Source organism: Denticeps clupeoides, chromosome 13 (genome assembly GCF_900700375.1).
Source record: "Denticeps clupeoides chromosome 13, fDenClu1.1, whole genome shotgun sequence".
NCBI classification, from domain to species: Eukaryota; Metazoa; Chordata; class Actinopteri; order Clupeiformes; family Denticipitidae; genus Denticeps; species Denticeps clupeoides.
Window position 1 is genome coordinate 9,467,142 of NC_041719.1, and position 11,380 is coordinate 9,478,521.

The following is an 11,380-nucleotide window of genomic DNA, read 5'->3' on the forward strand; positions in this document are numbered from 1 at the left end:
TTTATTTTTCTTTGATATTGTCTTTCAGGGAAATACTTGGCTGACAATTAATCAACGCTACTGAACCAGGCAACTGGACCACCCACTCTGTGGACAGAAGAAAAAAAACAAGAACAATCCATGAAAAGGAAAAACCAGAGAACAGACCAACACTGAAAAGACACTGTATACACACACACGAACAGGCCAAGCAGCAGCCCAGCAGTATTGTATAACTTGCATATAGAGTTGTTGACTGTTTTCGGGTGTACTTCTTCTCGTATTTGTAACAATGTTTTCATTTCGGAACGTTCTGTACTGCGGCGGTTAGACCCCCCAGGTTCCCCCTTTGAGGCTGACCTCTGTTTTTTTTTTTTCTGTTTGACGTGTTGTGTTTTCCAGCCCAATCGCTGTGACTGCCTGATTACTCCATGCGTACGAGTGCAACCCGTGAGGGACATGCCCCTCCAGCCTAGAGATCAATACGCTGTCTGGAAGAGAACCAAACACAGCCTTTTTTTTTTATTTTTATCTTTGACTCAGTAAGGATGGAGGGAAAAACAGGGTGTCATGGGTTAACATGACTGTAAACATTCCAGCATTGAGACGTGAGCTGAAAGAACAGGTTTCTGCTGCTGCTACCCGTAAATCTTCCCCCAAGCTGTTAAAATTGGTTTTCTTTTGATATAATGTGAAATAAAGCACTTTTCTTTTCTTTTAAATTCATTAAAAAAGTATTTGTGTTCAGGGAATAAGACTTTAGTATTAAAGAGGTGATTAATAATACACTGAGTAAAATAATAATATTAATTATAATTTTTTTTCTTTATAATCCACTGCACTGAACTGAGTTCTCAGGCAGCTACAGTGATGAACAAAGTCCTGCTTGCAATATTTACAACAACAAAAAAATTTAAAAGTGTCATTTACATGGATTATCTATATCTTAAAGGGCGTTTGGTGTTTTCCTTGTATTGTCAAATAGCCTTTCTGTTGTTCCTGAAACAGCAGTGTTAGACTTCAGAGTAATGACAGCATTCTATTTTTATTTATTGATAATACTTTGTTGTAAAAAAAAAAAAAAAATGTGATCTGTATATGAATAGACTTGGAATGGTATCACGATTTAGAAACTTTAAAAGTTATAAATATTTGAACTCTTTTGTTATCTGTGTAGTTGGGTAAGCTGTGTACAGTGTAATGCTAAGCTATAATTTTTTAATTTATTTCAGATATAATTTTTTTAAAACTCAAGTGCACCAGAAGATTTCAGCTATATATGGGTGGGGGTGGAAAAAAAAAAAAAGAAAGTAAAGAAGAGAAAAGAAAAAGTAGTTCTCTACCTGGACGAGTCCTGCTTTCTGAAAGCAGTGTTATTTAAAAACTGCACTATTCGTTTCTGACATGGATTGTCTGCTTTTTTGACATTGTAAACCTTTTGACCATTGGCGCCGACGTGTTCGTACTTGACCCCTCTCCACTTGTGCATATTATTCAGCATCCAGAGCATGACCCCTCCCCGGTGCTTGACTCCATGGCTTTATTTGCGTTCTGTAATGGTCTCTGTGAGATGGCAGGAATAACGTGGGGGAGTGGTTAAATGACCAAAAGTTTTTTTTTGTGTGTGTGTGTGTGTGTGTGTGTTTATGTCCTTGTATATATATATATATAAAAAAAAAGAAATGTGTCATCCTGTCCCCCTCTATGCTTTTGGCTGTTGCCTTTATATCTTATTTATCAGAGAACCTGACCTCTGGTCACCGAGACCCGGGTTCATTCCCTGCAGAGGACAGGAGGTTCCCCAAATATTCCTCAACAAAACAAAAGCCAGGCCATTTTCAACATGTCCCCTCCAAATGCAGCACAGTGTCATCCACAGACCCAACGCAACTGGTGATAATTGATTGATTCCAGTATTGGCTGCATTTTTTAAAAATGCTAAATTTCTCACTCTTAATGTCACGAATACCTGTGAATGCTTCGACTGTATCCCGTCCTGTTTAGCAGAAGATAGTTGTGCATGTCTTCATAGACCAAAGCGTTACCTCGGCCGGGTGCAGAGACGTGGGGCTACGTGTTGTTGTTTGTCGGGTGTGTGCAGGAGTGTGTGTCTGTGCTGTACCAGGTTACTGTAGACCCACTTCCATTTCTTCTCAACAGATGTGCAAGCTGTGTTTGTAAAGATGATGCTTTAAAAAAATTGAACCCGTAGATCAGAATCTTTCAGAAATAATAAAAAATGATCAGCTGGACACAGTCGGTGCATTTCATTGCATTTGTGAAAAAAACTCTGCACCACATGGTTATTTCACTGGGATGGCCAAATAGTCTCCTTGCACGGCGATGTAAATTAATTAATTGGTTAACAGCTATGTGAATGATCACGGACAAATCATCAATTGGCAAGCCTTACTGTTTTCACTCCCGTCATAAGGAAAACTCTTTCCTCTATACTACGTTATTTCACATTTATTACTCAGTCAGTGATTTGTAGTATTTTTTTTGTAGGATGGTTTTCTGAGCAGGGATCAGTTCTAGTTCTGAACTGCATTTGGCCTTCAGTGCAGAATGCAACCCAGTCTGACCATAGACTTAATAAACCGGTCTGGGAAACTGTCTACAGTCAAACATATCCATGGCGTAAAAGGACATAAATATGCAAATGTTTCATGCAAAGCACCTGAATGTCCCTTATTTATTTTAGAAACTGAAATGTAATTCATGTCCATGTAACCTTTCTTGGTAATAAAGTAAGAAGTATTCAAGAGGCTTGGCCATTTCTTCTCTCTGAGTCGTGCGGACGAAGTCGATTTTTTTTCATGCTCAGACATTGCTGCTCATGTTTTTTTCATGTAAATGACTCCCAGCCACACATCTAAATGTGTGGTTTTATTATTTTTTTTATAAACTTTAGTGCAAGAAATAATTTTATTCCTCATGTGCATTTCAATTTACTGTACACAAGCCATATATAGGAGGTCTATATGCTTGTGAACAAATGTGATTAATGTAAATAAACTAAATAAAATCAGCATTCACAAATACACTTTTTTTTTAAATTCACATTTAATGCAGAAATGTGAATGTGGCGATAGATCCAGATCCCACTTCTAGTACAAGCCCTTCTGATGCTATTATCAGTCAGAATGAAAAAGAAAAAGAATAAAACAATCACTTGTGTAGACAACGATAAGGTGAGGTATTTCACAATAGGAAACGGTCAGTAATCACTTCAAAGATTATCTTCTGCCATTTCTTAAATCCCAGTCGCACTGATGGAGGTCTGTGGTGGGGCGGGGCGGGTGCTGCTCAGCAGAGGGAGGTCAGGTAGCTCCGAGTGCAGCCCTTATGGCAGCAGTCTAGGTTGCTTTCTCTCCGGCTCAGGCCCGACCCCTGGGACTCGCTCGCGATCTCACTGCTGCTCTGCTCTAATCCAGACAGTACTGAGAAAACACAGAGGTCAAAAATGAGAAAACCGTGTACATACATAAAAAAAAAAAAAACTCACAGTAATTCCACAACTCACAGAAAACCTTGCATTCTAATAGTAAGGCAGCGTATTCAAACCAGTGCAACTCTCACCGTTCTGGTTTATTGGTTTCATCCGTGGCACATAATACACTATATTTTTCTGCACATTAATGCATTAAGCGAAAATCATATTCCATCCTCAGTTTTCCCCTCTGAATAAGCTTTTGCAAAATAAACCCTGACGTTAACACTGATTGCATTTACGTCATTTACCAGACGCCCTTATCCAGAGCGCCTTACAGTCAGTAGTTACAGGGACAGTCCCACCCTTGAGACACTCAGGGTTAAATGTCTTACTCAGGGACACAGTGGTAGTAAGTGGGGCTTGAACCTGTGACTTTGTGGTCTTCTGGTTCATAGACGAGTGTCTAACCCACTACTACCCCTCCAGGAAAAGAAAATGTGATCATATGTAGGAGCTGCATTACTGTCCAACCATAGAGTAGATACAGTTTGAGAAGCATTATTAGGTGAGCTCACCCTCCCAGTCTTGCTGGTCGATGAATCTCCTCCACCTGGAGCCGCCGCAGGTGTAGACCACGGCGCGGATGAACTCGCGGCCGCACAGCTTCATGGCGTTCATCTCGGCCCCCACCTCTGGCGGGCCGCGGAGCGCGCCCAGTAGCAGCAGGGCCAGGACTGGCACGGCCGGGACCCTCATGACGCGTCCGACGCTTCCTCACTCACAGCTCTCACAGATCTTCAGCCTCCTGCTCTTCTCCGGCGAGCTCTTCTCTGGTCCGGTGCTGCAGTCGGCCCTTATTTATACTGGTTTACTTCTCTTTCACCCTCCCTCCATCATCACCAGGCTAACAGCTTTATGTTTCTGCTCTATTCTAACAATGCCATTTGTGAATGCAGAAAGTGATCCCTCCGAGCGATCAGTGTTTTATGGCCATCATCTAGAATTAAATTACACCCTTTCAGGTCCTTTAACCTCTCCAGCGTAATGCACTGATTGCCGTGACCATCAGTCTTGCAAAGCTAATCAATGTGCATGTTTGTCCAGATAGCCCACCAGCAAAGGCAAATATCTTTATCTCTCCGTCATCGAGAGGGCAAATCATGTTCTTGCAGGAACAGCTGCCCTGCATTGCTTTTTATTCTAGTCCTCGGTGAGCTTCACTGGCGCTTTTTCATGTACAGTGCAAGTGCATAGACTTATTATGGGGGCGAAAAATTCCAAAGTGTTCAATTTGAAATTATTTTTTTTTAACCCAAGTATTTCCCAACCCAGTCTGTTTTCAAACGGGCGACACTTAAAGTGGAGCAATAAACTTTTTCCAGCATGTGCTGTGATTTTGTGTGTCTATTGGATTTCCATTGAATATAAGAAAACGGCACGAGATTGGCCACCTTTGCTAAGACTACACGTCTCTGAAACACTGTGGTGTCCATTATGAGGCTCATTTGTGGAGGTGCGTGGGCTCATGATGTTTATTGCAGTAATCAGGGCCGAGCAATAATCATTCAGAGACGCCCAATTTACTCCCTTTGTGAGACTGACACAGATGTCACCTTCATTTTGACAAACAAAATAAATTTTCATTGGCCACAGTGATTCTTTTATCGACAATTAGATATGAAGGACATAAGTTAACATTTTTTACCTGTAACTACTGATTGTAAGTCACTCTGGATAAGGGTGTCGGAAATATATATATAAAAAATATAAATGAAACAGGATGCATGGTAGATACAAAAGCAATCAATTTATTCAACAATGATGTCTTCTTTTGTTGTTTTTCATACAAAGCTATTTGTGGACAGTGACTGGTTTCATTGAATTTTTCTCTGAGGGTGGAATCACTCTGTCTGATGAACAAAAATGAATTTACAGTACGACTGATAACCTGGCCAGCCAGGGCAGGAGCAGGCTCGACTTGAACGGGCCTCGCCTGTTCTTCTCAGAGCTGACTGGCCAGAGTGGACACAATGACATCCTGCAACGCTTTCACGTGCTGAAAAGGAAGAACACCAGACAGTCAGGAGATGGCTGGAGAAAACGTGTAATTGCCCCTCACCACGAGCAAAGCAAGGGGGAAATTGTGGTCATGTGACCTCGTTAATGCTGAGAGCATCAGCTAGAAAATTCGTTGCAAACATGCTTTACCAAGAAATGCCAGGATGTATGCTACGCGGCGCAACAGACTCCGCTTGAAGCGCAATATCCAGGTAGGTTTAACATCACACACCTCAGCTCCCTCGTCCATAGTCAGGCTTTTCAGCCGATAGACGCTCACTCCCCCATCGCTGTCCCCCACCAGGACACAGTCTGTCTGTGTGGCAAACAACAACCTTGTGAGTGTCACCCCCGGTTTGGCTTCGTTCACAATGGTAGGATCCAAGCTAGGAAAGAGAATAGAGGGACAGGACAATTTCACTTTCACACCTTAAACTGAGCAGCATGACAAAGCAGCAACTGTTCTAATTGGTCTGAACCGATATGAAGTGTAAAAGTTCGTTTTCTCTGGTGTACTTCATTCAATCCATTCACTGTCCATTTCACTCCAACTGTTCAGAGGCAGAGACAAAGGAACCCCCAGAAAAAGAAGACGCTCACATGCTTGCTCTAAGGTCCCATATCTCTACCCTCCTCTCCTTAACGGCCCCGAACACGGTAGGCCACTTTGGGGACCACATGATGTCATGCACCGCACTCTGTGTGGAGGTGAAGCCGAGCACGGGTGTCATCAGGTCCTGCCGCCACAGCTGGATGGTCCAGTCAGAGGAGCAGCTCAGAAACACATCTGGGCTAAAGGGGGACCATGTGACCTTGTACACAGGACCCTGTAAGGACATACTCAGTTAGTTGATTCATGGTGCACAGAATGCATGCATGGTACCATTTTATAAAGAAAGTGATTAAATAAACATACATTGTGTCCCCCATAGGTCTCCTGGAACTGCTCGCTGTAAAAACAAGAGCACTTGTGGATGTTGCCCTCCTCTGTAGCAGCCAGGTAGATGCTTGAGTCCTAAGGGACAGTAAATTCAGATAATATGTATGGGATCTGGTCACTGTTATTTAAGCAAAGGAAAGTGGATCAGAGATGCCATTTTATTCAGAATGTCATGTGATTCAATTCTGGAAAAAAAAGCTTAACTACAATAAGTACTAAGTAAGCCAATATGCTGACCCTGGGTTAAGGACAGATACAAGCTCACTTGTATCTTGGAGCAGAGAACCCAATACAAACAAACACAGAACTCACCAAGTCATCCACATTCATGGGAATGAGACGCAGTACTCACCGAAGGGTGGAAATCGAAGCTCAGACCCGGCACCTGGCGGGAAATGAGCGAAAACTCTCCCCTGGCCTTCGTCTTCTTCAGTTTCATTAAATCTGGTTGGAAGTAAACATGCTTTACGTATGCATTCTAAATATTACATTCACTGGACATGATTTTCACCAACATGCACAAAAGTAAATATATTGCTTAAATTCTGCCTTGAATCTACCACACATTTCATTTTTTACAATATATAAGAAATTGTGTATCTATTCAAGCAGCTGGAACAGTGGCAGTGTACACACGTACCAACGCACTCCAGCCCCTTCTGTAAAGACCACTTGGTGATTCGTCCATCGGAGGACGCTGAGACGAGGGTCTCTCCTCGGTCGTCCCCGGAAGGTCCCTTCTCTTGGTTAATCCACTTCAGTTCCCATACTGGCCCGGTGTGTTTGTGAGGAGAATTACTGTGGGTAATGAGAGATTAGTAAAGATGAATAATCATCAGCTAATGTTTAAGAAGGACACTGGACCACATGGGTTCTTGTTAGAATCTGGTCCTTGCGGGGACATTATTAATTTTACTGGCAAAATATTTTGGTAAATCGCACTGTGTTTGTACTGTAAATTTGAAGTTCAGCAGGTCATGAGAAAACGGGACAAAGGCAGAACTGTTTCCATTACCGATGGTCCTTTTCCTGGTGGGTAAAATTTTATTGGAACAGGGTCACGTCTGTTGGGGGTATGGAAAACACCTCTCGGTCATAAAAGCTCACTCGATGTTCCTTTTTGTGAGTGACTCTATGTATCAGTGTCAGCCTCTCATCCGGACTCATTTCCTATGTTTCACATTTGGGTTTCCCCCCCCAATTTACTTCATGTCCTGTTTTATTCTCTACACAAGTGAGATAATATTCCAATAGCAATAAATAACTGGAAGGAAATCTGAAAGTGAAGCGATTGTCATTGTGATACACAGCACAGCACACGGTGACACAAAAAAATGTGACCTCTGCTTTTAACCATCACCATTGGTGAGCAGTGGGCAGCCATGACAGGGACACACTACACCCGGAGAGCAGTGTGAGGGGTATATATATACATATACCATAAGAATGATATATTGTTAAAACAATAAACAAAATTAACTAATCTACTTTCAACAATTCTTCATTGTAGTAGTAAATAAAGCATCTCATATGAGAAAATATTAGAACCCTATGCGGTAGAATTAAGCTTCAATGAAACAACGTCGTTTATGAATGAATAGTTTCATCTGAACACATGAGCATGAGAGTGAATGCTTTGCGAAGTCTGCCTACAGCCCCACCTGCTGTCGGATACGTGAGTCGCCTCGGCGCTCTTCATGTCATAGACGGCAATGGTACCATCGCACATGCCTACTGCCAGCTGACTGGGGCTACTGGCACAGAAATCAAGGGCGGTGACGTCACTTTGGCAATGGAGGATCCTCTCAGGCCACTGCACACAAGCAGCAGAATTTACTTATTTTCATCCTCACTTCCTCATATTAATTTCGAGGGATAAAGTGTAGTCCCATATTAAATATTTAAGCGCGTGGCTTCAGTTGCAGATGGTGTATTGTTTACAATTTTTCTGTAGGTTATCTACATGGCCATATGGAAGGTTAAGAGATGAGCATGGACAATACCACAGGATTCTTAATGGACCAGCAGCAGACCAGAGCTGGTTTCTTATCGTTGGAATCTAACGGTCCATATCCCACAGCCAGAAGGTCCTAGAGGAACAGCACAACAAAGTGTATTACACAGCATGAAAACAAGACCACATGGGGTTTAAACACAATCTAATGAACATGTAAATGTGAAATTGTGCACTATAATATTTGCATGCTGTATAATTAACTGTGCTTTCCTATGAAGCACTACAGGCTTAGATCTTTGTTGACAATTGTTGTCATAAAAAATGAATGAACTTTGGCGTTTCAGGATTCGAACCTGCAACCTTGTCCATTGCAACGGGTCCATTTCCTTACCCGCCAGGCCACCACTGCCCCAAAGAATGAACGAACAGGAGAGGCGAAAACCCCAATCTAACCGCTCGTCTACAGGCAATTTTAAATCAAGGCTAGTCACTTTGGAGACTTAAATGTCAAACGTTTTATCACGAATATGAACGAGAGTCAAAAAGGCAGAAGAAGAGAACAAGGTACCGGATTCTTCTTGTTCCAGGCCATACAGCTGATGTTACGACCTGCTGTGATGTCACACCTGAAGGTCCACAGACACTCGAGAAATGGGCTCAGCGACTCCGTCTTCACCTCGTCCGCTAGCTGGAGCTGCTGAACGTCAGGGTCTGGACAACAGTCAGCAGCTGTGACACTCGTCCAGCAGTCTCCACGAGCATGTAATGACATTTTATAGGTACAGATATCACGGTTCTTCAGATTGAGGTTAAGTCCCCCTGAAGCTAGAAAACGTTTACCACAGTAAAAGCAGGACTTGGATGATGTTGAGGGGCTCTTTTGCCATGTTTGAAAGAACAGAGCCATTTAACTACTAATGCTTGAGACCACATATCAAACCAGAGAATTATACCTTTCAACACGGGAAGATGCCGATAAGCAGCAAGCTTTGGCTGGAAAATATTCGCCAACACCGCCCGCTCCATCACCAGCAGATCCATCTTGAACTTGTCGGACAGCAGAATCAGCTCGGGGTTGGGTTCATCTATTGCCGGCACGGTCGTGACCTCCATCTCAATCGTGGAACAGGAGGCACTGGCTGAAAAGAGAGCATGGTCTGTAAGTCTCAGGAAATTCGTGGCGCAAAGACTCCCAACTTGGACCCTGCAGGCCTGCCAACACCTGGTCGCTCGGACAGAGGCGGGAGGTTTTGAAGAAGTAATGAAGTATTACTCGTGGTGCTGTGGCTGGCGGCGCTGGCTGGAGACCCGCCTCCCTCGGCGGCTCTGGGCGACTCTACTTTCTCAAGGTCGGATTTGGTCGCCGATGGAGTCGGCGCAGCTTCACCCGCCCCGACGCTGTTGCAGGACGAGTCATAAATGTCCCAGGTGGTCGCCATGGTCGCTGTTATAAAAGTCAGGGCCATTGTAAACGCGGGGCTGCCGTTATTAATGGGGGGGCGTGCGATCGTCCCATCACCTGCATCCACCATGCCGACCCGCTCACTCTGCACCTCTTTGGTTTTGGGTGCGCCGCTCAGCGTCTGCATCGCGCGGTCCGTGTACTTGTCATTTCCCGGTCTGTTTTTGCACAACTCTTGGTAGGCACGATTCCTTTCCCTAGCCACCAGAGGAAAGGAGGAAATGCAGCTTTTTGATCCAAAGCTTTGCTCAAGACTGACCGATAAAAGGTCACGAACGTGGTTTTAAAAGGTGTAGGGGAATGAATAAAATGGATTGTTCCTGGTGTGATTTACCGCACAGTCTCGGCCTCCTCGGAATCCACAGAGACGAAGTTGGGAGGCACGTCCAGCAGCCAGAGGGTTTCCGTTTCTGTCAGATAAAGGCGAACTACCTGATCCAGCATGTCCTTCCTCATCGGTTCTTTCACGTCGTCCTTCCTGACCCGGACATCTATCAAGGCGAACGCACATCACACCGATGGACACCTTTCGGAATGAATAGCGAGTTTGAATGAAATCTCTGACGCTGGTCCTCACCTGTGATGCACATGAATCTGTCCCGTTTAGAGGAGGCATCTTCAATTTCATCCGATTCTGCGATGGAGCGGCTGAAGACGGAGCTCCCCAAGATAGATCTGGGGTGAGGAGACATGTGGCTTATTTGGGACAGTGGCACCCTGGCTGTCACGTGGTGTGGGTGCTGCTGTTATGTGGCTGGACCTGGTGAAAAGGTCCCCGAAGCTCGCGTTGCTTGTCAGGAAGCCCGTGGTGAAGAAATCCGACACGTTGCCGCCAGTCGTGTCGTTGGGCGTGAATATTTTGCCCTGCTTGGGGGCCGCCGTGCCCGGGTCCGGCTGGTACAGGGGCCGCGGCGCCACATCCTTGCCGGTCTCGTCGAGCACCTGCGAGAAGCGGATCACCCGTCAGCGGCCGAGCCCGCCACGGCCGCCGAACCCGGGCTGCCCTACCTGCACGGCGTGCTTGGCGGCCTGCGTGGAGCTCTTCAGCAGGACCTTGCTGTCGGCGGCCAGGCTGAAGCTTTTTCGGCTCGCCGACGCATAAACGCTCCTCGTCTTCGTGGTTGTGCTTCGGTTGACTCGGAGTACGCCTGACGTCATCACGCCGCCGGCGCCGCCTCTGCTGGACCACAGCGCGTTAGCACGATATGCGGCAGGATAATTACAGAGAGTGAATTTAAACTTACGCGGGTGCTCTTAACGTGGTTTTCCTCGTTTTTGCAGCTGTATACGACATTTCCTCACCTTACCTTAGACCAAAGTGCATGTAAAAAGCGGCATGAGCGCGGTTTACAGCAGCCATGGTAACAAGCCCCGCCTACTATAACCCGATTGGTCAGCGGAGCTCAGCGTCATCGCGCACGTTTACAAGCACCGTGGTGGAGGGCAGTCTCAGGAGTGATTGTCATTGTAAAACACTGCAGCGCAGCACACGGTGACAACGAAATGTGTCCTCCGCATTTAACCATCACCCTTAGTGATCAATGGGGG

General features: G+C 44.9%; 3 protein-coding genes across 21 annotated transcripts in view; 1 reads left to right on the forward strand and 2 right to left on the reverse strand.

Annotated features, from left to right (window-relative positions):
* sgip1a (SH3GL interacting endocytic adaptor 1a) overlaps positions 1-2,746 on the forward strand; it is a 47,382-nt gene extending 44,636 nt beyond the window's left edge. For all 14 annotated transcript variants that reach the window (XM_028999866.1, XM_028999865.1, XM_028999870.1 and 11 more), the window contains one exon: positions 29-2,746. In XM_028999866.1, coding sequence (XP_028855699.1) covers positions 29-51 — 23 coding nt within the window. In that variant the 3' untranslated portion in view covers positions 52-2,746. The remainder of the gene's footprint in view (positions 1-28) is intronic.
* Positions 2,747-3,104: 358 nt separating this feature from the next.
* insl5a (insulin-like 5a) lies at positions 3,105-4,223 on the reverse strand. Its single transcript, XM_029001741.1, has 2 exons — positions 3,991-4,223; positions 3,105-3,422 (listed from the first exon to the last, which is right to left on the reverse strand). The coding sequence occupies exons 1-2, from the start codon at positions 4,169-4,171 to the stop codon at positions 3,289-3,291; spliced, it is 315 nt and encodes a 104-aa protein (XP_028857574.1). The 5' UTR covers positions 4,172-4,223; the 3' UTR covers positions 3,105-3,288.
* A 980-nt stretch (positions 4,224-5,203) lies between these two features.
* dnai4 (dynein axonemal intermediate chain 4) lies at positions 5,204-11,208 on the reverse strand. Of its 6 annotated transcripts, none has more exons than XM_029000710.1 (17): positions 11,077-11,203; positions 10,841-11,012; positions 10,593-10,774; positions 10,410-10,507; positions 10,167-10,323; positions 9,890-10,029; positions 9,593-9,814; positions 9,324-9,509; positions 8,939-9,081; positions 8,417-8,503; positions 8,075-8,226; positions 7,054-7,211; positions 6,766-6,857; positions 6,390-6,488; positions 6,074-6,300; positions 5,706-5,859; positions 5,204-5,471 (listed from the first exon to the last, which is right to left on the reverse strand). In XM_029000710.1, exons 1-17 carry the CDS (start codon positions 11,124-11,126, stop codon positions 5,418-5,420), a joined length of 2,373 nt encoding a protein of 790 aa, XP_028856543.1. In that variant the 5' UTR covers positions 11,127-11,203; the 3' UTR covers positions 5,204-5,417. The 6 variants fall into 6 exon arrangements, with proteins under 6 accessions (XP_028856543.1, XP_028856548.1, XP_028856545.1 ...); XM_029000715.1 differs by having other exon boundaries at positions 8,939-9,120; XM_029000712.1 differs by having other exon boundaries at positions 8,939-9,120; positions 9,593-10,029; positions 10,841-11,009; positions 11,077-11,208.
* Between the last annotated feature and the right edge of the window lie 172 nt (positions 11,209-11,380).